The 26,843-nt window shown below is 40.3% G+C and overlaps 1 protein-coding gene across 4 annotated transcripts in view; it reads left to right on the forward strand.

Annotated features, from left to right (window-relative positions):
* RAB3GAP1 (RAB3 GTPase activating protein catalytic subunit 1) overlaps positions 1-26,843 on the forward strand; it is a 2,239,542-nt gene that overhangs the window by 393,313 nt on the left and 1,819,386 nt on the right. For all 4 annotated transcript variants that reach the window (XM_044074944.1, XM_044074945.1, XM_044074942.1 and 1 more), the window contains one exon: positions 25,722-25,841. In XM_044074944.1, the coding sequence (XP_043930879.1) occupies positions 25,722-25,841 (120 nt within the window). The remainder of the gene's footprint in view (positions 1-25,721; positions 25,842-26,843) is intronic.

Consider the following 26,843-nt stretch of genomic DNA (forward strand, 5'->3'; position numbering starts at 1 on the left):
CAAATAAAATAGGAGAAAGAGGGCATCCTTATTTAGTACCTTTCATTATATGGATAGTTTCTGAGGTGAAAGGACCTAATTTAATGTAGGCTAAGTTGCTAATATATATGTTTTTTAGTAATAAGATGAAGGGAGGAGGAAATTCAGATAATACTAAAGTTTTAAATGGATATTCCCAGTTGAGGGAATCAAAGGCTTTTTCTACGTCTAATCTGATTACAAGTGTTTCTCTGTCTTCTTTATTCACATAATCTATAAGAGTAAGTATCCTTTTAATATTATCATGTGTGCCTGTTTTATAAAAATCCAGTATGATAATTTTTATTTGTCTTTGAAAATGGGGTTTTCATTCTGTTAGCTAGGATTGACTTGAATATTTTATAATCATTATTCAGAAATGATATAGGTCTGTATGAGGTGCAAAGGTCTGATGGTTTATTATCTTTTAGAATTGGTGTTATGAGGGAATATTTTCATGAGGGTGGTATTTTTGCTTCTGACTGGACCTAGCAAAGTTTTGTGAAAAAATGAGATTACTGTTGAAGGGAAGAGTTTGTAAATTTCCGTAATTGTACAATCTATCCCTGGAGCTTTGTTAGATTTACTTTCTTTTATCTTGTCAACAATTCCTTTGTAGGATATAGGTTTTTGTAGGTCTAGTTTTAAGTTTTCTGGATTTGTTTTATATTGATAAGGTTTGTATCTAAGTTTATTTGGTTGGTATCTTAAATCTTCTTTTTTGAAGTGTTCCATATAATGGAATGGAAATGCTTCAAGGATGTCTCCTATATCTGATATTTTTTCCCTTTCTTTTCATAATATATACTACTAATGTTATTTGCTTTAGATTGTATTTTAATTCTTGTAGATAAGTTATGTAGATATCTGGGGGAGGTGGCTAATGAGTTTGTTTTTAATTTTTCCGAGGCTAGACAAGTTTTGTTTGTTTGAATTTCATTATATTTTTTTATTTAATTCCTCTATTTCTTTTGTGACTTCTGGACAATTCAGATTTTTTTTAGATTTTGCTCTCAAGAATCTGGTTTGCAAGTCTAATGATTCAGATTTCCACTCTCTGACTTTGTTTTTGTACCAGCTAAGGGTCTTACCAAATAAATACACTTTTAATGAGTCCCAAACCGTGACTTTACTGATTCCTGTTGTATTATTAATTTCAAGAAATAATTGTAGTTCTGACAACATCCAGGGTCTGAATTATTTAAGTTTCGTGATATATGATGGAATTCTAGTTGAGAGGATTAAAGGTTTAAACTCTAATTGGAGCTTCATTAACGGAGAGTCATGATCTGAGAAGGGGCATGGAACTATTGAGAAGTTGAGGATTTTTGTTTGTAAATATTGAACTATGAATAATTTGTCTATTTTTGTTTGTGTTCCAAATCTATGGTCTTTATGGAAAAGTAATAAAGATTTATCTTTTACTTTAAAAGTGTCTATTAAATTAAATGAATCATTCCATCTTTTTAAGGATTTTGAAATAGTTGCTATGCAAAAAGACTTCTTGGTGGTTTCAGAAGCTTCTAAGATACAATTACAGTCTCCTCCCAGTATAAGATTTCCTTTATAATGGTTGAAAATAAAATCTGTGTTTTTTTTAACCGTTCCTGCTCCAATTCCTGGGAACCAATAAAGATTAGCTAAGGTCCATATTCGGTTATTAAGTTTAATTGTAAGAAACGCTAGTAGACCTTCTTTGTCTTCATATTTATAAATAACTTTTGGAGTGATTATGTTTTTCTTCCAGAGAATTGATACTCCTTTTGTCTTTGTTCTGTAGGAGGATTGAGCTAAGACTGTATAGTCCTTAGGGTTCCAAATAAAGCTATCATTAGTCTTAAAATGCATTTCCTGGAGAAATACTACTTGTGCCGTATTTCAATTTAAATATTTTAGTATATTTGATATTTTATTTGTATTATAATTTCCCCAACTACCTTGACTACCTCCAACTCACTACAGCCTACAAATTAATCTTTAAACCTACTGCATGCCCTGCTCTAGCAAATATCTTACCATCTCACACACCTCACAGACCCCTGAGATCTGCCCAACAAAATCTACTTTCTGTATACAAACCAAAAGGTCCCGCTGGCCAGTTTCTCCTATCCTTTTCCTTAGCCAAAAAATGGAACTGTGTCCCACCCTCACTACGAATCTCTAAAAACTTTGAACACTTCAAATCCCAGCTCCATTCCTACCTCTCCCATAATTGGAAATGTAATTGCACCCTACCTACTTAATCCTGCTAATGCCCCTATTCTGCTAATTGCCTCCTATACATGTACTTCCACATGTACCTCTACACCTTGCTGGTTTTTCCTCTACAGCTTCCCCTCTCTGAATCTAACGTAATATAACATCAAAACCTTGAATGTATATAATGTAAATATTGTACATAGCTTTGTAACTCTACTCTCTCTCCCTAGCTGGAAATTTTCTCTTTCCTTTCTACCTACATATAAGGTTCATGCTAAGAGATGCTGCTAACTAGCTACTATAATCATCCCTGACATGTGTGTACTCCACTTTTACTACTAAACAACTCCCTCTCTCTACTTTCACCAGATTTCTTTTTCTTCTAAACAACCACCTCCCTCTCTACTACTCAACTGCCCCTCTTTTCTTTCACCAGAATCTTGAATGTATACTTAGTACACATTCCACTTTCCTCCTTTTTCTTCCACATGCTACTAAACCTATACTTCTATCTTTCAAATATTCAGTCTTTGCAACTACTAACAGAAGACTTACAATTTCATATTTTTTTAAATATTTGTCAGCTTATTCCACTGCCTCAGTTCAACTTTATGCTTTGCAAATGGCTCTCTAAGCAACTACATATATGTCATGAAGAGTATTCATTTTTTTTCAATTGCATTTTGCTATATCTCAGTATATAATTCTACATTTGTTTTAAATAGTTGTAAGTTTGATTTTCTTGTATGTAATATGGAGCTTTTCTCCCCGGGCCTCCACTAAAAATGGGCTCCTTGAGCCCAGTGGACCTCCCTGGTTATCAAACTGGAATGATAAGAATGTTAAATCCATTTCAAGTTATTGTTGGAAGAAACATTTTGCTTCTTTTTTTTATTTTGATTATAGTAGTTATACCATATTCTCTGATAACATTAAATGTTATTTTTATGTGTGTAAACTTGGGAGTGTAATTTAATGTTCTTTTTTCTTTAAATACAAGTAGGGTAAAATTATGGTCAGGCTTTAAAAAAGTACTTCTATAAAACATTAACACTAAAGTATCAAATACAAGTAAATTAAAAATTTCCCATTAAACATGGAATGAAAGTCATTCCTAATCCAATAGATAAAGATAGATCTATTGGATTATCACTTGTACCTTTAACCAACTATATCAGCTGAGCTCCATATGTTAAATTATTATATGGAGAATTTTCTTAAAAGAGATATGAAATTCCATATTATTCTATAGTATTTTATATATCAGGATGGAATGTTTGTAGTGTAAATGATTATGTTGACTTAGAAAATATCCAATATTTAGTTACCCTTAAGAGATCCCAAACATGTCAGATATGTAATTTCGGATAAATAAAATGCAATAGAGGAGCATACATAAATAAGCCAACAACAAATAGATTATTGCTAAAATAATTTAACTAAAAGGACTCTGTAGGAGACAATGAGTGATTACCAATGAAATATTAATTTACTGTAGGTGTAGTGTACTGTCTTCCTTTACTTTCCCACTCTTCAGCTCACCAACTTCAACTTACACTTATGAAAAGACATGGCTTATCAGTGGTATCCTGACTCTGAGTAGAGGTGCCCTACATTCTAGTGTGCAGTGCTTTTACATATTTATAGATTTACAAAGCAGAGTCTAACAATGAACTATAACAACCCTGACAATTCCCACCGTGCATAGGGCACCTCCTGCTTCCTGAATGGGTAATCACATCAGGTCTAGAATGAATGTGTAGGTACCCATATGGTAATCAAGACTTACCTTAGGTAAGTATTAATCAAATATTGTTTAGAGCATCTTAGAGAGTTCTTAAGGCAGTTAAAATACTCTTAAGACACTACTCCTTTGACCAAAACTAGAGATTTCCCTTCCCTTTCTTTCCCTTGTTTTAAATCAGTACTAATAAAAGAAATTCAGCAAACATAGGTAAACAGAAATAACATTCAGTAGTCCGTCTTGTATACGACTCGCAATCCATTAAACAAGTCAGTGACTTACATCACTTTAGTAAACATTATAAAGACAAATTACAAATAATTTCCTAGCTCTTGAAATTTTCCGATAAAGCAAAAAGTTAACAATTAAGCTATTTTAACTAAAAGTGTAAAGCATTTAATTTTTTCCTTGCATGTATACATTTCTACTTATATTGTAGTGTCAATAGCTGTCTTTGAAATATGTACAATACTTCACTTCTTTAAATCATTCCTTTTTCAGTTCAGGTTTTGTTTTGTCAAAACGGCAACAATATTTCAAGGACACAATTAATATTTAGACTGATGTTTCAAATAAATAACTTGTCATTTGCCAGTTGAGTTAGTTTAGAATGTATGGTTAGTGCAAATATAGCATGTTACCAAAATAGGTACTTTTCCGTTAAACCCCTACCACTTTGAGCTGCTGTTTTTTCACTATTCAGGCTGTCTTACACTTAACCTGTTATTTTGGAAACTGGAATTACATTATGGATTGATTGTGCCCAGATTATCAGCAACATGTTTTATTTGCAGTGTGTCCTGCCAGAATAGGCCACCCCCGCCTTTGTATCAAATTAGATATCGCAAAGTTGGAACGGTATTAGAATTGGATGTTTCACAATAAAATACAGCACCATCGCCACTAGGAGTTCTTTTGAGACTCGTTTACAGTTGCTTCGCATTTACAGTTTTACGTAATAGTGTTCAGAAAGAGTTACGCAGTATATGCACTAAAAACACTTAAGGGCAGAACTTGTTGCTAGCCTACGAGAGACAGAAAATTTCAACCTGACATAGTCAGTAAATGTCCACCATTCATTGAAATGGGAGCTGACAATTTAATTGTAAAGACGCAGTCCAGGGCTCACTGTTGTACCAAGTAATATCCCTCGTTCTGTGAACAAAGCCAAGGCTAAATGTAAACAACCCAGGCTCTTCAAATACACATACAAAGTAACATGTTTTACGTTTATTTCTTACAATAAGCTTACTTCTGCAAGCAGAAATGCTGTGCTTTTTACAATTAATCCATTTAGTCTGCTCAGATTAATAAGTGTAACCGACGATGGTGCAATACAATACATGGTACTTTTCCATTAAAATAAAACTCAGTTTTACAACTAGGGTTTCCAGACTTGCAGAATAGCGGCAAAACACAACAGCGCAAAATGGTAGGGGTTTAATGGAAAAGTACCCAAAAATAATATCTATTTTTTCATGTGCTTTAGAGACTGTCATATGCAAGTGACATGTATACTGTAGCATATATAGAGCAGATAGCTTATGGATTCAGGTTGTTAAAATAAGTTATGCTTATTAATCAGGCAGTTTCATTTAAGTTCACAAGTAGTTTGGGGACATTTCAGTTGAGTTTCCAGGAATATGTAGTCCAATGTGAGTAACTGAGTCCACTTTTCCTCATAAACATGTGTCACAATTCATTAAACTAAGCGGAGTCTAACATCTGTCTAATAATCATTATAAAGACAAATAATAGTAATTTCCTAGCTCTTCAAACTTTCTGATATCGCAAAATATTGACAGTAAGCTATTTTAACTGGAAGACTAAAACATTTCAGTACTTCCTTGTGAATATACATTTTCACTTATACTGTAGTGTCAGGAACTGTCTTTGAAATCTATGCATTACTTCACTTCTTTCAAGTAATTCATTTTACAGTTCAGATTATATTTTGTCAAAGTGTCAATAGCATTTCAAGGGCACATTTAATATTTAAACTGATATTTTAAATGAATAGCTATCAGTTGCCAAGTGATTTTTACAGAGTGTGAGGTAACTGCAAAGATAACATGTAGCAAAAAGTAATATGTATCTTTTCATGTGCTCTAGAGACTGTCAGTTTCAAGTAACATATAAAATGTAACTTTTACAGTGCAGACAGCTTGTGGAATCAGCATGTTAAACTGAGTGATACTTTTTAATCAAGCAGCTATGTTTAAGTGTGCATGTAATTTGGGAACATTTCAGTTGTGTTTCCAGGAATATGTAATCCTATGAGGATGTTGTTGTTGTCTTTCAGCTTTTCCCGGTTAGGGGTTGCCACAGCAGAACTCGGGTCCGCTAATGATTGGCAGTAGATTTTGACGAACGCCGAGGTACCAGCCCGACATTCAACCTTCAACGAAGGCAACGCCCATTTACGCATGTCTTTTGAATGCCCACTCAACCGTGGGGAGGTCATGCAGACTCCACACAGAAGGCACTCCCCGCACTCCAGCCGAGAATTGAACTGGAGAACCTCTTGCTGTGAGGCAACAATGCTACCGCTGCACCACCGCGGATGTGGATGTAATCCTATGAGGATAAATCATAAAATATTCACAAATAGTCCTATTATGTATTTATTTTACCTTGTTTATGTTGTTTTTCATTTTAATAACTAAACAACATTACTTTTTCTTATCATTTGTTATCTGTGAGGCTAAATGCACTTTGCAGGTTCACAGTGCCCTTAGAAACTGCAGCAATTGTTTATTGTTGCTATGGCAATGTAAACAGAATGTGAAGAAAGTTTCACTTCTCTTAACCAACTGTACATTTTCCCTCCTTTTTTTGATATATTTGTTAATACTAAAAGGAAGTAGTTCAAAGGACATATGTACATCAATGGAACATTTCAGAGTTAATCACAAACATGTCCCCAGTCCCAATAAGCATAACAGTGACTATCATTAATCTAATAAATATTGTAGTAACAATTAATTAAGTTCACTATTCCAATTAGTCTACCTTAAAACTAGATTATTTTAGACTATTATTTATCTATCTGTAGATAGTGAGTTATTAAATATATGCAGACTATATTAGTATAGTAAATAGGAGATAATTTAGAAAGGGAGACAAGATGCGGTTAAAATAAATAATGAGAAAAGAGAGGAGAGAGAGAGAAAGAAAAGAGAAAATTTACATATGCTATGTATGTTGATTTACAACATAAATATTTTATGTGCTATATAACCCTCCTTCTGTGAAAGAAAAGTACCCTGTTTTACATACCTGAGGTAATGTGAAAACTCTCGTGAATCTATTTTCAAAAAATATAGATAAAGATTGCAGTAGTTAGCTACCTTTGTTTTAAAATTCCAAGCAGTAAAACTGGTCCTTTAAAGTAATGTTAAAACAATTCATATCATAGTAGATGCTTTGAGAGATTTGACTGTAACCATATCAGTCTTTTGCTTCTTCTTTTTGATGTCTGTCCAGACATTTGTTTGTTTTGTTCTCTTGAGAGAAGGTGACATCCAATCCATATCTTCTGGTAAAGTAATGACATTATTAGTTTTAATAAATGAAGAGGCTTCCTCTAAGTCAATAAAAGTCCTCATCTCGTTGGCATACAGTATTCTTATCTTAGCTGGATATGCAAGTTGTGCCTTGATGTTAATTCTCCTCTCCCTATTTTCCAAGTCATCTGCCTTATTAACCAACCAAGTGTTTTGTTTAAGAAGCAGTTCTTTCTGTGTTTCCTCTTCCTTAAGTCTGCTTTCTAATTCCTTTAGAGAAACCTCTATTCCTGTTATCCTTGTCTGGTGGTGGTGTAGCATTTTCTTGAGGGTGTCAGCCTGTTTTTGACTGCTTGTTTTAAGATTTTCTAGGTTCTCTTTAAAATCATCCATCTTCAAAGACAACTCCTGCAGATGTCATCTGTTGTAGTTCCTTCTTTAAGGCAGCATCCTGGTGAGAATTCCTTGAGTTGCTCATTTTAACAAGTGAATATATCTCCAAGCTTTTTGACAGGAAGTTATTTGTAAAACTTCACCAAAATTTCTAATTATGTAAATTAGTCCATTATCTGTAAGATTTTATACTTTGAAGAAAAAACAAGACTATTTTTCCTGTCTTATTTAACTAGTTATATGGAGCTCTAAAATACTGCTGCTTTCACTTAGCCATTCAGGCTCCGCCCCCTCCTAGGTTATTTCCATAATTGCTTCAATACAGTGGACTCCCATTTGTATTTTAAGGAAGTTCAGTCTAAACTTACTGAATTTTTGGGGTCACCAAATTCCCAGAAATTGTGATATTTCAAACTAGTTGCTTCAAGAACAATGGGCGAACTACATATTCCTGACTAAAACTGGTGTTATTTGATAGCTGGAGTATCAAAATAATTTAGAATTCTAAACTCTGTTTTTTTCTTCCATTAAGAAAGACTGTTCCTGTTTTGTGAGTGCATGTATGGTAAATTGAGATTCAGAAAATCCAATGTAATGTAAAAGTAATTTGTTCATTCATTTATTTGCATTTGATAAATGGAAAAGTCTGAGTGGGCAAAACCTCTTTTCAACAGAGGCATAGGAACAAAAACTCCACATTACATACTTTTTCCTCCACAGGCAATTAGCATGACCTAATGATAAAAATGTACCACATAACATAGAGCTATACATACAGTAGAGAGTTGACTAGCCGAATGTCAGTTATCCGAAACAACAGTTATCTGAACGCAGCCTTCCAAAGTTTCCATGTAGGAAAAATCAGTTTGTGCATGTTTTTTCAGCTTGTAGCCTGGTTATATGTGAAATATATTCTTTATTGTCCACTGGAATCACTGAATGGTTTAAAAGTATATTCTCTGCATGCAAAAAAAAAACAAGAGTTTAGAAGGTTTTTATCTGGTTCAATGTGTGTTTGATTATCTGAACAGTTTGATTATCCGAACTACCCTAGGTCCAAATTAGTTTGGATAATTGACGCTACTGTAGTTTGAAACAATTTATCACTACATTAAATACACTATTTGGTGTTTACAGCATGTGAAGTCAGAAATATTAACAATTTTCAGTGTTATTTTACAGTTTATGCATAAAATTGCATTGACATTTTAGTGCACCCACAGCAGATCAGATATATGCATATTTTATCCAAACAGTTATTTATATTTACTTTAGACATGTAAACAGGTTGTAGGTAGCAGATAGACAGAGTGCAAGTATTTCATGATACTTACTTGATTTGTCTTCTTAAGGAGGGGACTTAGTAAATGGAGCTGGTTTAAGGGCAGGATTGTTTTGCTGATGGGTATGATGTCACTGCAATCCTGAAATATAGATTGAAATTAAGAATAAGAAGGGGACTTTGCAATGGAGATGTTACAAACGCAGGACTGCTTTGCTGGCAGGTATGTTTTCAAGGATTTTTAAATTGTAGACAAAATGCTATGTTTCAGGTGTTTATTTGGAGAACGTTCCACAGTTTACCAAATATATACAGACTGTAGGCAGTTGGAATTATGATTTTTGAGTACTAAGTGTTGGTCCAGTGAGTGCATAGAACCATACAAGAAAGCAATATTCCCACCATCTGGAAAATCTCCTACGTTATCCCCCTACACAAGGGAAGAAACTCCAGAGAATATTCTAACTATCATCCCATAGCACTACTTTCCCCATTAGCTAAAATAATGGAAAAGTGTATCCACAGACAATTACTAGACCACCTACTCCAGAACAATTTACTGGCCAAATCTCAACATGGCTTCAGGCCTTTCCACAGTACAACAACTGCACCGCTATCCTTCACTGACAGCATCAATAAAAAACATAATAACAATCTTCTCTCTTCAGCACTTTTCATCGAACTTTCAAAAGCATTCGACATGGTCAACCACCACTTAATTCTCAATATTCTAAAATCCTTCTCTCTGGACACAAAGACTATAAAATGATTACAGTCCTACCTTGATAATAGACAGCAGACAGTGCTATGGGACAACAGCCTCTCATCCCATCTCCCAGTTACCCTAGGTGTTCCTCAGGTCTCTATATTGGGCCCCCTCCTTTTCTCAATACTTATTAATAACCTCAACCTAGCTATTCCTTTAACTAACTGTGTATAATACGCAGATGATTAGACAATAATCTGCTCAGCTAAATCTCAATCCCAACTACAGACTCTTAACTCAGACAATGTTCAATAAAACTGAAAATTGGTTTCTACAACATTGCCTCCTCTTGAACCCCCCAAAAAAACCAAACTCCTCCTCTTCACTCCTACCCATAAATCACTCCCAATGAACTTTTCAGTCTTATCCAATAATGGTACACTCATATCTCCCGATCCAACAACTAAACTTCTAGGGGTAACCATTGATAACAACCTGAACTTTGAAACCCATATCAACAGTACCATAAAAACTGTCAACAGGAAACTAGGCTCCCTCTCTAGGATAAAACCCTTTCTCTTCCCACTAACCAGAACCTCTATTGCCTATTCCCACCTTATCTCCACACTTCTTTATGCTTCTTCCATATATACTAACTTGTCAAAAAATAACCTTAACAAGCTAGCCAACGCTTACAATAGCATTGCCAGATTTGCTACTGCTTCCTCCTTTAGGACTCATCACTGCCATAATCTGAAACAATTAGGCTGGTTAGAGCTTCTGAATCAGATTCACTTTAAACAACTCACCATTGCACACAAAACCCTTTTCCAACCTACCAATACTTGCTAGTCTCATTACCCAGTATAAGAACCTTTCAATTTTACGCTCATCTAATAAACTACTTGTATCAACATGTAAATCTAATAACATGGCAGGGATGCTCTGTTCTCAAATGCAGTTGGAAAGTATTGGAACCAACTCCCCCATGAACTTACATCACTGTCTTCATTTACACTTTTTAAACACAATCTGAAACTCTATCTTAAAACCCATTGGGTATGTCCCTGTACAAATCCAGACTAATCTCATACTATAATCCAAATACCCTCTCTTAAGACCTAATTCCCACTCTATCTGTGTCTTTTTAGATCCAAGGCCTATCCTTGGCAAAAACACATCTTATCCTAATAGGTATTTTAAATTATCTCTAGTTAAATTATTCTGCATATAATTCTAAAGCATCCTACCTAAGGCAGGCAACAAGTATTGTTTAAACTGTGAGCATTGCTGAACTGTTGAAACTTGAAGTATGCATTTGTTTAACAATTAGTTTCTAGTTACTAATGAAGTCTTGTACATAAAGTCTAAAATATCTTATCTAATGCTTGTAACATGTTTTTTGTATAAACCGTGAAGATTCCTGAACTGTTTAAAATTTGTAGTATTTAACTGTATAACAACTAGTACCTGTATGTTAGTAGTCTAGTAATCTCTTGGAGCTTATCTCCCCAGGACTCTACTAAAAATGGACATAAATCCAGTTAGACTATCCTGGTCAACAATTGTAAAATAAAATAAATGAAATATATATATTATGTCTGAAGATAAAGAAAAACACCCAAATGGCTTTAAAAAATGTCCAGACTGCGGACAAAAAATGTCTATGACAGATGCACATGTTCAGAGCGTTTATTGTTTGGGTGAGGTGCACCTTCAGGAGTCCTGCAGTATCTGCCACTCCTTTTCTACTAGGGTGCTGGCTTTGAGGAAGAGGGAACTTATAGATCGAGGTCTCTTTAAGCACCCCTTTATAGAAGCCTTGTTTGACCAGGATGGGGCCAGCAAATCTTCAAAATCTTCCTCAGAGTCTAAGGCAAAAACATCAAAAAAAGTGGAATATACTGTGACTTCGGCTCCACAGCCTTCGGAACTGACCGTCTGTTCTTTTCGGATCTGGGACTCTGGCTTGGAACTGGTCTCCGAGACTCCCTCTTCTCCACTTCTCGAGTTGGCACCATCTGTGCTTTCTTCCAGGTCCTCTGTTAGCCTTTCAGATTCGGATATGGATCGACTGGTACAGAAGCTGTTAACGGCACCAGGCCTAGCTAAATTGCTGTCAGTTCCGACCCGGGCGTCGGAACCGAAGACCACACTTCTGGAATTGACTACTCCTCCTTCAAGCCATACCGGTCCTTCGGAGCTGGAGGAGGCTGACTTGATGATTGTAGAACCCTTGGAGCCAACGGCTGTTCCAGTGTCGTCGGCTCCATCTGCTCGGATGTCCTTGGTGCCGACCGGGGACTCTAGGAACCGACGCTCCCCCTGTCGGATCCGGGGAGGATAGTTGCACTGATTTGTTGGTGCCAACTCTTCCTCTTGGGGCTTTGGCTCGGGTGAGCTCATCTCCTGCCTTGGGCTCTGAGCCCATGGCATCGGTGCGGGAGGTGATTGCGGTCCCTTCGGGTCCGCCGACTCCTTCTCATCGGAGCCGTGATGCTTTTGAAGTCATGAGGCGAGTGTTGTCTCCAAAGACTTCCTCATCACCAGGTTTGGCCTCTTCTTCCCTTAAAGTGCTTGTGTCCGCTTCTGCTATCGTCGGTCACCCGAAGTGTAGAGACCCAAAGCCTCAGGTAGCCCCACTGGGCGCTCCCTGCTCTTCTGAGACTTCCCCAGAGGTTCCCACTGAGGAAGTCCCCAGAAGGAGACTGTGCAAGAGGAGGCACTTGGACTCTCCACAGGAGTCCTTGACATCTGACACCAACTTGGATGAGTCAGAAGGGTCCCCTCGATCCCCCTCTGAGGACATCTCCTTTGCGGAGAGACATGAGATCCTTAGGCAGAGGGGTGATCGGCAATCCAAAAGCCCTACTGAGGATGATTTGGTTCTTTTGAAAGCTTTCGGGTCTCAACCTTCCACCTCCTGGGTGTCTCCATCCTACGATGAGCTTATGTAGTTGGTTTCTTGTAGGATGTGGGAGTCGCTGGATTCCATGGAGCCTGTCCCTCTGAGGCCTAATAAATAAATTTCTGACCCTGTGGATAAACCCTTTCTGTCTAAAGGAGTTCCTGTTGATGCCATGGTGGTGGCGGTGGCAGCCACCAAGAAGGAATTGTCTGAAACTTCCGCATCAATCCATCCTCCTAACAGAGAGTCCAGGATCATGGATAGATATGGGAAATGCATGTTCAAGTTCAACGACTTTCACTCTTCGATCACTGAACTATTTGACCCATTTCACCAGACTGCAAAGAGATCTCCTTAAGGAGCTGGGAGATTCTCTTCAGGGTACTGTAGCTGCAGGTGACTGACAAAGTTTCTGCCCAGCTTGCTACCCTTAATTCCATTGTGAACTCATCCATGCATCTTGTATATGCAGCTGATGGTTTGAGTAGGGCTGCAGGTACAGGGATTGCTCTTCGTAGGCATGCCTGGATGAGCCTCTGTTCCTTTGCAGAGCCTTTCAAGTCTTCATTTGTAAACACCCCGTTTGACGGCTCATCCTTGTTTGGGTCAAAGGTAAAGGAAACATTGATCAGGTGTGAACAGGAGGGAAAGACTCTGTCTGCCATCGGATTCCGTTTTTCCACCCCTACTCTGCCTTATCCCAAAGGCCAAAGGGGAGGGAAGATGTGGTTCCAGAAAGCCCAAGGAGCCTTTCAGGACACACGTGGAGAACCCCCCCTCTTCCGGGGCAGAGGAGGGGGTAATAATGGAAGATGCCGCCATCGTGGCAGAGGGGGTCCACAACACCAAGATGACAGAGATCACTTCTCTGGCCAACCCTACCAGCGCTCCTGAGAGGAGGCCCGACTGCCCTGCTCTGGAGGCAGTCGGGGGTCTCTTATCTTTGTACCCAGAAGCCTGGCTAGATATTACAAATGACAGATGGGTACAAAACATCATTTCCAGAGGGTATTTCATACCATTCTCTGCTCCACCCCTTCCCGTCAAGAGAATCCCGGATGTTCCACCCAGTTATATGGAACAAGCAACCACAGAGGTCCGCAAGTTGTTAGAACAAAAGAGTCATCCAGCCAGTCCCAGCAGACCAAACAGGATTCGGAACTTACTCGAGATTCTTTTTGGTTCCAAAGAAAACAGGGGACTGGAGACCCATTTTGGACCTTCACAGACTAAACCAATTTGTAAAAAAAAAAGAAAAGTTTCAGATGGTCACGCTTCAGTCCATACTTCCCTTTTTAGGGAAGGAAAATTGGATGTGCTCGCTTGATTTCAAGGATGCATACTACCACATAAAAATGGCCAGACCATTCAGAGATCATCTGCGTTTCTGGCTGGGAGCCAGTCGCTACCAGTTTTGAGCCCTGCCCTTTGGTCTTACTACAGCCCCCAAAGTGTTTACCAAATGTATGGCAGTGGTCACGGCTTACCTGAGGTGTCTAGGATTCCAGGTGTTTCTGTACCTAGACGATTGGCTCCTTACCTCCACCACCAGGCATCAACTGATTCAGGCAACAGAATCCACTCTGACACTCTGCAACCACTTAGGCATTATGGTCAACTTCGGAAAGTCTGCCTTGTCGCCATCACAGCATATCGTCTTTACAGGGGCAGAGTTAGACACTTCAACCACCACTCTACGTCTTCCAGTCGAAAGGGTATCAATTCTTCGCCAACATTCATTGGTGTCAAAGAACAGAGCTCCAGCTGCAGTGGTCTTGAAAGTACTAGGTTTGATGGCGGCAGCAATTGTAGCCATCCCACTGGCGAGGATGCATAGATTCTTCAATGGCTCCTGTTCATTCAATGGACTTATCAGGAATTGCCAATGAGCCATATGATTCTGATTACAAACCCTTGCAAGAGGGATCATCAGTGGTGGTTGACATCTCTACATGTCACAATAGACGCCTTTGTACTCCCCCCTCCAGTAGCCACTGTGACCACGGATGCTTCCCTGGTAGGGTGGGGGGGTATTTTCAGGGAAAGACTGCCCAAGGCACATGGACGGATCAATAGTCACATTTGCATATCAATGTTCTAGAGATGAGAGCGGTACTTCTGACATTGCAGTACTTTTAGAACTCTCTTCATCTAGGGACAATTGCAATTGCCATACAGACAGACAACATGTCAGTGGTCTGGTATTTGAACAAATAGGGTGGGGTCAAGTCTTACCTCTGTTGCCGAGAAGCCCTCAGAGTTTGGCAGTGGGCTGTGTCATCCCAGCGCTTTCTGTTGGCAACGCACATCCCGGGGAGATCCAACGTGATAGCGGACAAGCTGAGTAGGACAATTTGTTGCCACGAGTGGTCCCTCAAACAAGAGATTGTGGACAGGATTTTCCACAAATGAGGCCAGCCTTGCTACGATCTTTTTGCCAGCCACATCAACACCAAATGCAGAAGCTTCTTTGCCCCGATACCCCCTCCAGGAGAACCCTCGAGGGATGCACTCGTACATGATTGGCCTCCGGGTCTCCTCTATGCATTTCCCCCAATTCTGCTGATACCCAGATTTTTATAGAAAGCAAAGTCACTGGAAAGGACTGTCATTCTTATAGCCCCTCATTGGCCTCGGCAGATTTGGTTTTCATTTCTTTACCATCATCTCTTGGAGAATCCATGGATCCTGGACCCAGTTTCAGACCTTCTGACACACCCATCAAGGACCTCCATCCTTTCCCACCAGAGCTTTGGCTACTTCTATAGCCTTCCAAGACAGACTGCCTATTGACACCATTTTGTGCAGCGGCTACTTGGGCTACTCCTCACACTTTCATTTCTCATTATAAGTTGGATTTAGCTTCTAGGCATAGAGCTAACTTTGGTTCCACTGTTCTCAAGAGTCTGTTCCATTAGGCCACAGGACAAGATGCTAGGGGCGGCGGTCCCATCCAGCAAGAATGAAGGCGAGATAGACAACTTAACATATAGAAGTTATGTTCTTACCATAGCGTTCCATGTTGGTTGTCTTCTTCTCGCCTTTCTTCCCATCCCTCCTTCCCCTGGCCTGGACAGACTTAGAGGAGTTTGATTGTGACCTCTTTTTCTACCACCTCTTTACTTTAGGTATATGCTCTGCGTGCATATTTCCTAGATCAGGATGTAGGTCACCCTTCTCTTCACCCGTGTTTATAGAGGTGGATTTTGTTTCTAGTTATTCTGCTACTATTATAAGCTGGGTCTAGCTTACAAACGAGATCTGAGGTAACTCACGCCTAGCATTGTGGGATATAAGGGGAGCCTCGAGCCGGTGGAACCAACTCTCGAGCTTTTAGAGTGGCGGTGGGGCGAGGTCGGCTCCGAACCCATCCAGCAAGAAGAAGGCGAGAAGAAGACAACTAACATGGAACGTTATGGTAAGAACATAACTTCTATTTATCTGAACGCAGCCTTCCAAAGTTTCCATGTAGGAAAAATCAGTTTGTGCATGCTTTTTCAGCTTGTAGCCTGGTTGTATGTGAAATATATTCTTTATTGTCCACTGGAATCACTGAATGGTTTAAAAGTATATTCTCTGCATGCAAAAAAAAACCAAGAGTTTAGAAGGTTTTTATCTGGTTCAATGTGTGTTTGATTATCTGAACAGTTTGATTATCCGAACTACCCTAGGTCCAAATTAGTTTGGATAATTGACGCTACTGTAGTTTGAAACAATTTATCACTACATTAAATACACTATTTGGTGTTTACAGCATGTGAAGTCAGAAATATTAACAATTTTCAGTATTATTTTACAGTTTATGCATAAAATTGCATTGACATTTTAGTACACCCACAGCAGATCAGATATATGCATATTTTATCCAAACAGTTATTTATATTTACTTTAGACATGTAAACAGGTTGTAGGTAGCAGATAGACAGAGTGCAAGTATTTCATGATACTTACTTGATTTGTCTTCTTAAGGAGGGGACTTAGTAAATGGAGCTGGTTTAAGGGCAGGATTGTTTTGCTGATGGGTATGATGTCACTGCAATCCTGAAATATAGATTGAAATTAAGAATAAGAAGGGGACTTTGCAATGGAGATGTTACAAACGCAGGACTGCTTTGCTGGCAGGTATGTTTTCAAGGATTTTTAAATTGTAGACAAAATGCTATGTTTCAGGTGTTTATTTGGAGAACGTTCCACAGTTTACCAAATATATACAGACTGTAGGCAGTTGGAATTATGATTTTTGAGTACTAAGTGTTGGTCCAGTGAGTGCATAGAACCATACAAGAAAGCAATATTCCCACCATCTGGAAAATCTCCTACGTTATCCCCCTACACAAGGGAAGAAACTCCAGAGAATATTCTAACTATCATCCCATAGCACTACTTTCCCCATTAGCTAAAATAATGGAAAAGTGTATCCACAGACAATTACTAGACCACCTACTCCAGAACAATTTACTGGCCAAATCTCAACATGGCTTCAGGCCTTTCCACAGTACAACAACTGCACCGCTATCCTTCACTGACAGCATCAATAAAAAACATAATAACAATCTTCTCTCTTCAGCACTTTTCATCGAACTTTCAAAAGCATTTGACATGGTCAACCACCACTTACTTCTCAATATTCTAAAATCCTTCTCTCTGGACACAAAGACTATAAAATGATTCCAGTCCTACCTTGATAATAGACAGCAGACAGTGCTATGGGACAACAACCTCTCATCCCATCTCCCAGTTACCCTAGGTGTTCCTCAGGTCTCTATATTGGGCCCCCTCCTTTTCTTAATATTTATCAATGACCTCAACCTAGCTATTCCTTTAACAGTGTTCCTTTAACAGTGTATAATACGCAGATGATTAGACAATAATCTGCTCGGCTAAATCTCAATCCCAACTACAGACTAACTCAGACAATGTTCAATAAAGCAGGAAAATGGTTTCTACAACACTGCCTCCTCTTGAACCCCCCCAAAAAAACAAACTCCTTCTCTTCACTCCTACCCATAAATCACTCCCAATGAACGTTTCAGTCTTATTCAATAATGGTACATTCATATCTCCCGATCCAACAACAAAGCTTCTAGGGGTAACCATTGATAACCCGAACTTAGAAACCCATATCAACAGTACCATAAAAACTGTCAACAGGAAACTAGTCTCCCTCTATAGGATAAAACCCTTTCTCTTCCCACTAACCAGAACCTCTATTGCCTATTCCCACCTTATCTCCACACTTCTTTATGCTTCTTCCATATATACTAACTTGTCAAAAAATAACCTTAACAAGCTAGCCAACGCTTACAATAGCATTGCCAGATTTGCTACTGCTTCCTCCTTTAGGACTCGTCACTGCCATAATCTGAAACAATTAGGCTGGTTCGAGCTTCTGAGTCAGATTCACTTTAAACAACTCACCATTGCGCACAAAACCCTTTTCCAACCTACCAATACTTGCTAGTCTCATTACCCAGTATAAGAACCTTTCAATTTTACGCTCATCTAATAAACTACTTGTATCAACATGTAAATCTAATAACATGGCAGGGATGCTCTGTTCTCAAATGCAGTTGGAAAGTATTGGAACCAACTCCCCCATGAACTTACATCACTGTCTTCATTTACACTTTTTAAACACAATCTGAAACTCTATCTTAAAACCCATTGGGTATGTCCCTGTACAAATCCAGACTAATCTCATACTATAATCCAAATACCCTCTCTTAAGACCTAATTCCCACTCTATCTGTGTCTTTTTAGATCCAAGGCCTATCCTTGGCAAAAACACATCTTATCCTAATAGGTATTTTAAATTATCTCTAGTTAAATTATTCTGCATATAATTCTAAAGCATCCTACCTAAGGCAGGCAACAAGTATTGTTTAAACTGTGAGCATTGCTGAACTGTTGAAACTTGAAGTATGCATTTGTTTAACAATTAGTTTCTAGTTACTAATGAAGTCTTGTACATAAAGTCTAAAATATCTTATCTAATGCTTGTAACATGTTTTTTGTATAAACCGTGAAGATTCCTGAACTGTTTAAAATTTGTAGTATTTAACTGTATAACAACTAGTACCTGTATGTTAGTAGTCTAGTAATCTCTTGGAGCTTATCTCCCCAGGACTCTACTAAAAATGGACATAAATCCAGTTAGACTATCCTGGTCAACAATTGCAAAATAAAATAAATAAAATATATATATTATGTCTGAAGATAAAGAAAAACACCCAAAGTCTGGCTTTAAAAAATGTCCAGACTGCGGACAAAAAATGTCTATGACAGATGCACATGTTCAGTGCGTTTATTGTTTGGGTGAGGTGCACCTTCAGGAGTCCTGCAGTATCTGCCACTCCTTTTCTACTAGGGTGCTGGCTTTGAGGAAGAGGAAACTTATAGATCGAGGTCTCTTTAAGCACCCCTTTATAGAAGCCTTGTTTGACCAGGATAGGGCCAGCAAATCTTCAAAATCTTCCTCAGAGTCTAAGGCAAAAACATCAAAAAAAGTGGAATATACTGTGACTTCGGCTCCACAGCCTTCGGAACTGACCATCTGTTCTTTTTGGATCTGGGACTCTGGCTTGGAATTGGTCTCCGAGACTCCCTCTTCTCCACTTCTCGAGTTGGCACCATCTGTGCTTTCTTCCAGGTCCTCTGTTAGCCTTTCAGATTTGGATATGGATCGACTGGTACAGAAGCTGTTAACGGCACCAGGCCTAGCTAAATTGCCGTCAGTTCCGACCCGGGCTCGGAACCAAGACCACACTTCTGGAATTGACTACTCCCTCTTCAAGCCATACCGGTCCTTCGAGCTGGAGGAGGCTGACTTGATGATTGTAGAACCCTTTGCCAACGCGTTCCAGTGTCGTCGCCCGCCTCCCATGCCTCGGATGTCCTTGGTGCCGACCGGGACTCTAGGAACCGCCTCCCCTGTCGCTCTCTGTCGGATCCGGGGAGGATAGTTGCACTGATTTGTTGGTGCCAACTCTTCCTCTTGGGGCTTTGGCTCGGGTGAGCTCAGCTACTGCCTTGGGCTCTGAGCCCATGGCATCGGTGCGGGAGGTGATTGCGGTCCCTTCGGGTCCGCCGACTCCTTCTCATCGGAGCCGTGATGCTTTTGAAGTCATGAGGCGAGTGTTGTCTCCAAAGACTTCCTCATCACCAGGTTTGGCCTCTTCTTCCCTTAAAGTGCTTGTGTCCGCTTCTGCTATCATCGGTCACCCGAAGTGTAGAGACCCAAAGCCTCAGGTAGCCCCACTGGGCGCTCCCTGCTCTTCTGAGACTTCCCCAGAGGTTCCCACTGAGGAAGTCCCCAGAAGGAGACTGTGCAAGAGGAGGCACTTGGACTCTCCACAGGAGTCCTTGACATCTGACACCAACTTGGATGAGTCAGAAGGGTCCCCTCGATCCCCCTCTGAGGACATCTCCTTTGCGGAGAGACATGAGATCCTTAGGCAGAGGGGTGGTCGGCAATCCAAAAGCCCTACTGAGGATGAGTCGGTTCTTTTGAAAGCTTTCGGGTCTCAACCTTCCACCTCCTGGGTGTCTCCATCCTACGATGAGCTTATGTAGTTGGTTTCTTGTAGGATGTGGGAGTTGCTGGATTCCATGGAGCCTGTCCCTCTGAGGCCTAATAAATAAATTTCTGCCCCTGTGGATAAACCCTTTCTGTCTAAAGGAGTTCCTGTTGATGCCATGGTGGTGGCGGTGGCAGCCACCAAGAAGGAATTGTCTGAAACTTCCGCATCAATCCATCCTCCTAACAGAGAGTCCAGGATCATGGATAGATATGGGAAATGCATGTTCAGTTCAACGACTTTCACTCTTCGATCATTGAACTATTTGACCCATTTCACCAGACTGCAAAGAGATCTCCTTAAGGAGCTGGGAGATTCTCTTCAGGGTACTGTAGCTGCAGGCGACTCTGACAAAGTTTCTGCCCAGCTTGCTACCCTTAATTCCATTGTGAACTCATCCATGCATCTTGTATATGCAGCTGATGGTCTGAGTAGGGCTGCAGGTACAGGGATTGCTCTTCGTAGGCATGCCTGGATGAGCCTCTGTTCCTTTGCAGAGCCTTTCAAGTCTTCATTTGTAAACACCCCGTTTGACGGCTCATCCTTGTTTGGGTCAAAGGTAAAGGAAACATTGATCAGGTGTGAACAGGAGGGAAAGACTCTGTCTGCCATCGGAGTCCGTTTTTCCACCCCTACTCTGCCTTATCCCAAAGGCCAAAGGGGAGGGAAGATGTGGTTCCAGAAAGCCCAAGGAGCCTTTCAGGACACACGTGGAGAACCCCCCCTCTTCCGGGGCAGAGGAGGGGGTAATAATGGAAGATGCCGCCATCGTGGCAGAGGGGGTCCACAACACCAAGATGACAGAGATCACTTCTCTGGCCAACCCTACCAGCGCTCCTGAGAGGAGGCCCGACTGCCCTGCTCTGGAGGCAGTCGGGGGTCTCTTATCTTTGTACCCAGAAGCCTGGCTAGATATTACAAATGACAGATGGGTACAAAACATCATTTCCAGAGGTTATTTCATACCATTCTCTGCTCCACCCCTTCCCGTCAAGAGAATCCCGGATGTTCCACCCAGTTATATGGAACAAGCAACCACAGAGGTCCGCAAGTTGCTAGAAAAAAGAGTCATCCAGCCAGTCCCAGCAGACCAAACAGGATTCGGAACTTACTCGAGATTCTTTTTGGTTCCAAAGAAAACAGGGGACTGGAGACCCATTTTGGACCTTCGCAGACTAAACCAATTTGTAAAAAAAAAGAAAAGTTTCAGATGGTCACGCTTCAGTCCATACTTCCCTTTTTAGGGAAGGAAAATTGGATGTGCTCGCTTGATTTCAAGGATGCATACTACCACATAAAAATGGCCAGACCATTCAGAGATCATCTGCGTTTCTGGCTGGGAGCCAGTCACTACCAGTTTTGAGCCCTGCCCTTTGGTCTTACTACAGCCCCCAAAGTGTTTACCAAATGTATGGCAGTGGTCACGGCTTACCTGAGGTGTTTAGGATTCCAGGTGTTTCTGTACCTAGACGATTGGCTCCTTACCTCCACCACCAGGCATCAACTGATTCAGGCAGCAGAATCCACTCTGCAACCACTTAGGTATTACGGTCAACCCGGAAAGTCTGCCTTGTCGCCATCACAGCATATTGTCGTTACAGGGGCAGAGTTAGACACTTCAACCACCACTCTACGTCTTCCAGTCGAAAGGGTATCAATTCTTCACCAACATTCATTGGTGTCAAAGAACAGAGCTCCAGCTGCAGTGGTCTTGAAAGTACTAGGTTTGATGGCGGCAGCAATTGTAGCCATCCCACTGGCGAGGATGCATATGCGGATTCTTCAATGGCTCCTGTTCACTCAATGGACTTATCAGGAATTGCCAATGAGCCATATGATTCTGATTACAAACCCTTGCAAGAGGGATCATCAGTGGTGGTTGACATCTCTACATGTCACAATAGGACGCCCCTTTGTACTCCCCCCTCCAGTAGCCACTGTGACCACGGATGCTTCCCTGGTAGGGTGGGGGGGTATTTTCAGGGAAAGACTGCCCAAGGCACATGGACGGATCAATAGTCACATTTGCATATCAATGTTCTAGAGATGAGAGCGGTACTTCTGACATTGCAGTACTTTTAGAACTCTCTTCATCTAGGGACAATTGCAATTGCCATACAGACAGACAACATGTCAGTGGTCTGGTATTTGAACAAATAGGGTGGGGTCAAGTCTTACCTCTGTTGCCGAGAAGCCCTCAGAGTTTGGCAGTGGGCTGTGTCATCCCAGCGCTTTCTGTTGGCAATGCACATCCCGGGGAGATCCAACGTGATAGCGGACAAGCTGAGTAGGACAATTTGTTGCCACGAGTGGTCCCTCAAACAAGAGATTGTGGACAGGATTTTCCACAAATGAGGCCAGCCTTGCTACGATCTTTTTGCCAGCCACATCAACACCAAATGCAGAAGCTTCTTTGCCCCGATACCCCCTCCAGGGGAACCCTCGAGGGATGCACTCGTACATGATTGGCCTCCGGGTCTCCTCTATGCATTTCCCCCAGTTCTGCTGATACCCAGATTTTTATAGAAAGCAAAGTCAGTGGAAAGGACTGTCATTCTTATAGCCCCTCATTGGCCTCGGCAGATTTGGTTTTCATTTCTTTACCAATATCTCTTGGAGAATCCATGTATCCTGGACCCAGTTTCAGACCTTCTGATACACCCATCAGGGACCTCCATCCTTCCTTGCAGTCACTGAAGCTAATCACTTGGCTGCTCCAGTTCCCCGTATAGCCAGGCTTCATAATCTTTCATATGACACAAGTCAAATTTTGTTGGCCTTCCATAAACCTTCCACCAGAAAATTGTATTGTAGTAAGTGGAAGAGATTTTCCATTTGGGCTTCTAACAAGAACCTTGATCCTTACCAAGCTCCATTGTCATCCATACTAGAATTCTTGACTAAGATTTTTCACAAAGGAGCGGCAGCTGCTACAGTTAGGGTCCAGTTAGCATCTGTATCTAATTTTAATCTAGGTATTGATGGACTAAATATTATGCAACACCAGTTATCCAAGGCCTTCCTCAAAGGTACCTTTCACATGAGACCTCCAGTGAAGACTCCTTATTCTCCCTGGAGCTTGAATTTCATGCTATCCCGTATTATTCTTCCTCCCTTTCAACCAGCATCATCTAGTGAGCTGAAGTTTCTGTCATGGAAAACTATTTTTCTAGTGGCCATTACTTCTGCCCGCAGAGTGTCAGAGCTACAGGCATTATCTATCAAGCCCCCCATATGATTTTTCATCCTGACAGAGTATCCCTTAGGACTAACCCTTCCTTTTTGCCTAAAGTATGTTCTGAGACAAACATCAATCAAGTTATTGAGTTGCCCGTTTTTTTCCCCAACCATTACAGCAAATTAGAATACATGCTGCACAAACTTGATGTTCACAGACAGCTTAGATATTATCTGGACAGAACAAAAGACATCAGAAAGTCAGACCAGCTTTTTGTTTCATTCTCTGAAGCCAGAAAAGGTAGACCAGTGGCTAAAACAACCCTTTCTAAGTGGCTTTCAGATTGTATCACTTACACTTACTCATCTGCTAATAGGTCTTTGTTGCATAAAGTGAGGGCGCATTCAACCAGAACAAGTCTCTACTTCTTTGGCCTTTCGAGCCAAGTTACCCCTTGATAATATCTGTGCTGCAGCCACTTGGTCTAAGCCTCACACTTTTTATCACTCATTACAAAGCGGATAAGGCCTCCAGGGACAGGGCTTTCTTTGGTTCTACGGTCCTGAAAAATGTACTCTCGTGAGCCACCCAGGATTTAGGGTGCTAGGGACGCTACCTATCAGTGAAGAATGAACGGCGAGATTGAACAACTTCACATAAAGAAGTTATGTTCTCACCATAACGTTCCATGTGAGTTGTTCTATCTCGCCTTCATTCTCACGTCCCTCCTTCCCCCACCTGGCTGACAGTTGACCTGGAGACTGACTTCATCCTGGTTACTCAATGTTTCTTCCTGTCTGGGGAGATTAGTCCTCTTACTAGGATATGGTACACGCAGCAAACAAGATCTGAGTTAATTCCAGCAGTGCATCATGGGAGAAGGAGCTTGGTCTCGAGCTACTGGTAATCTTTGAGCTTTGCTAAACGGCCGTGTCGGAGCAGAGGATTGGCTCCAAACACATCAGTGAAGAACAACTCACATGGAACATTATGGTGAGTACATAACTTTTTTTTATTTATGACCAGCCTGATGAAAATGTTACATATTCACAAGAAAAAGTATACAAAGGTTGCATGTTCCACGGACCTAGACCTTATTTGTGGCTCTAACAGAACTTTCTGGCGAGACAGATTTGTATCTCAAAGGTTACCTCATCTGTGGAATAAATTTCCCATCTTCATAAAACAAAGCCTATCTCTCATTCTCTTCAAAAAAAATTTTGATAAATGGATGGGGAACTGTAAATTCACTCCTGGTGTACTGTCCATATCCCTTATGGACAGAGACAGTCTTTTAAAATGACTCAGGGTTCCAACACCCAAATACCCACTACCTCGATACTACCCCATAGCACATCTGTCATAGCGTAGGCTTGTAAAAGCTCTTGGGACATTAGCCTACCAATCACTTATGCACCTATGACATCATAAAATGGAGTTTGCATGCAGTAGGTGTTATCTTGGTGTGATCTTTAAAGACTGGATGACATTAGGACAAAGTGTTACCCATGATTTAGTCCCAGTGTTAACACCTGAGGTGTATTGCACAGGTTAAATACCTTATTCCATGTGAGAACCCATTAGTGGTCATCTGGTCCCTATTTGTATCTTAGCTGGGTTATTACAGTGCTCCTAACTTCAAGCTTTCAAAGACTAAGCGTAGCAGTTTGCTGCATGCACATATAGTTAGACTCCTCACTGGGGGTTCTAGACTTTTAGCTCTCCTGTCTTCTCTGTACGGATTCCTTATCAAGTGCAGAATCCCACTGAAAGTTGTTATGGTATCCCTATGCAGCCTGGGTCCGTTGTACATAAAAGATGTGTTGGTGCCTGGGCATTCTTGGACCCTTTGCTCAGCTGCCTTGTGGATTGATAGATTAAGGTTCAGGCTTAAGTTAGCTGGCCTAAGGTCCTTTTTATTTTGGCCTCATTAAGACATTTTGGGATCGTCAGAATTTTTGAGTACCTTGTATGATTCATATCGTGGTTTTATCTGGCTGGATATTTTTATATGGTTGTAATGTTGTTTTAACTGGTGTGTTTTATTTTTTTACTGTGTTTAAAGTGCTCGGTTTTATAGGCATACAAATTAAGTTAATTGATTATTTATTAAATGGAGTACTGTATAAGGGTGCATTTTTGTAACTTGTAACCATCAAGTAGAGAGAGACTGACTTTATCAAAATGTGATTTTATATATTACATTGTAGGTATGGACTGCGAGAATTTGTGGTAATTGCCCCAGGAGCAAACAGTGATGCAGTGATCAGTGAATCAAAGTGCAACCTGCTTCTCAGTTCCATTTCTATTGCACTGGGGAATACAGGCTGGTAGGTTACATTTAACTTCTACTGTCTAATTTTTTTTTTTTTGTTTAAGTTTTTGCATCATCTCGTACTCATGATACTTATTTGCTATTAATACATAACATAAAGAACCCCCCCCCAGAAACTTGACACACTATATAGAAACAAGCACACCCTCACCTCTTCTTCCAAAGTCAGCCTTACCAAAACTTTCCTTCTACCCTCTTTTCTCTACAGAGCACCGATACTTCCCAATTTACAGAGCACTTCCAGATCCAAAATGGAACAATGCTCCAATAAGGTGACCAAGTTTGCCACCAACTCAAAAACCAGAACCCATCACTGTCTGGCACTAAAAAAAACTAAACTGGATAGACTTCCCAACTACTTACTTTATACCCATGTTTTAACACTCCACAACATGGTCTACAAACCCCTAGTCTTTCCCTGCTCTAGACAACATCATCCACCCATAAAACCCAAACAGGTCACTTAGGTTTAAAGATAAAGAGTTCCTCTCTGTATCCAAACCCGTGAAGTCAGCTGATCTAAGCCTCTACTCCCACTATGTTGTAAAAATGTGGAATTCTCTTTCACTTACTGTGAGAACTACTTCTAACCTATTTGGCTTTAAATCCATAACAAAACAACACATGATTAACTCCTGACTGTGCGATTGCACCGATCCAGGTTAACCTCTTCTCCAGTTTAGACCACATTGAATGTCTTTCTCTCCTTCTGTACTTCATCAGACTGTATCTTATACTTGCATATATTGAAATATAACTACTAGTTACCAGATACTTTACAGCAATCTGCTGACTTCTTGGAACTCTTGTAATTACTCTTGCAGTCACCACATTTCTGTATAATTTTTATGTTTGTAACTATGTACCTACTTCTTGGAACTCATGTAATTACCTTGTTTCTGTATAATTTTTGTTTTGTACAAAGTTTGTATATCTCTGTAACTGGAGCTTTTTTGCCTTGACCCCTGCTGAAAATGGGTTCTTTCTGACCCATTCG

Source organism: Protopterus annectens, chromosome 6.part0 (assembly GCF_019279795.1).
Source record: "Protopterus annectens isolate FY-2018-M chromosome 6.part0, PAN1.0, whole genome shotgun sequence".
Lineage (NCBI taxonomy): Eukaryota > Metazoa > Chordata > Ceratodontiformes > Protopteridae > Protopterus > Protopterus annectens.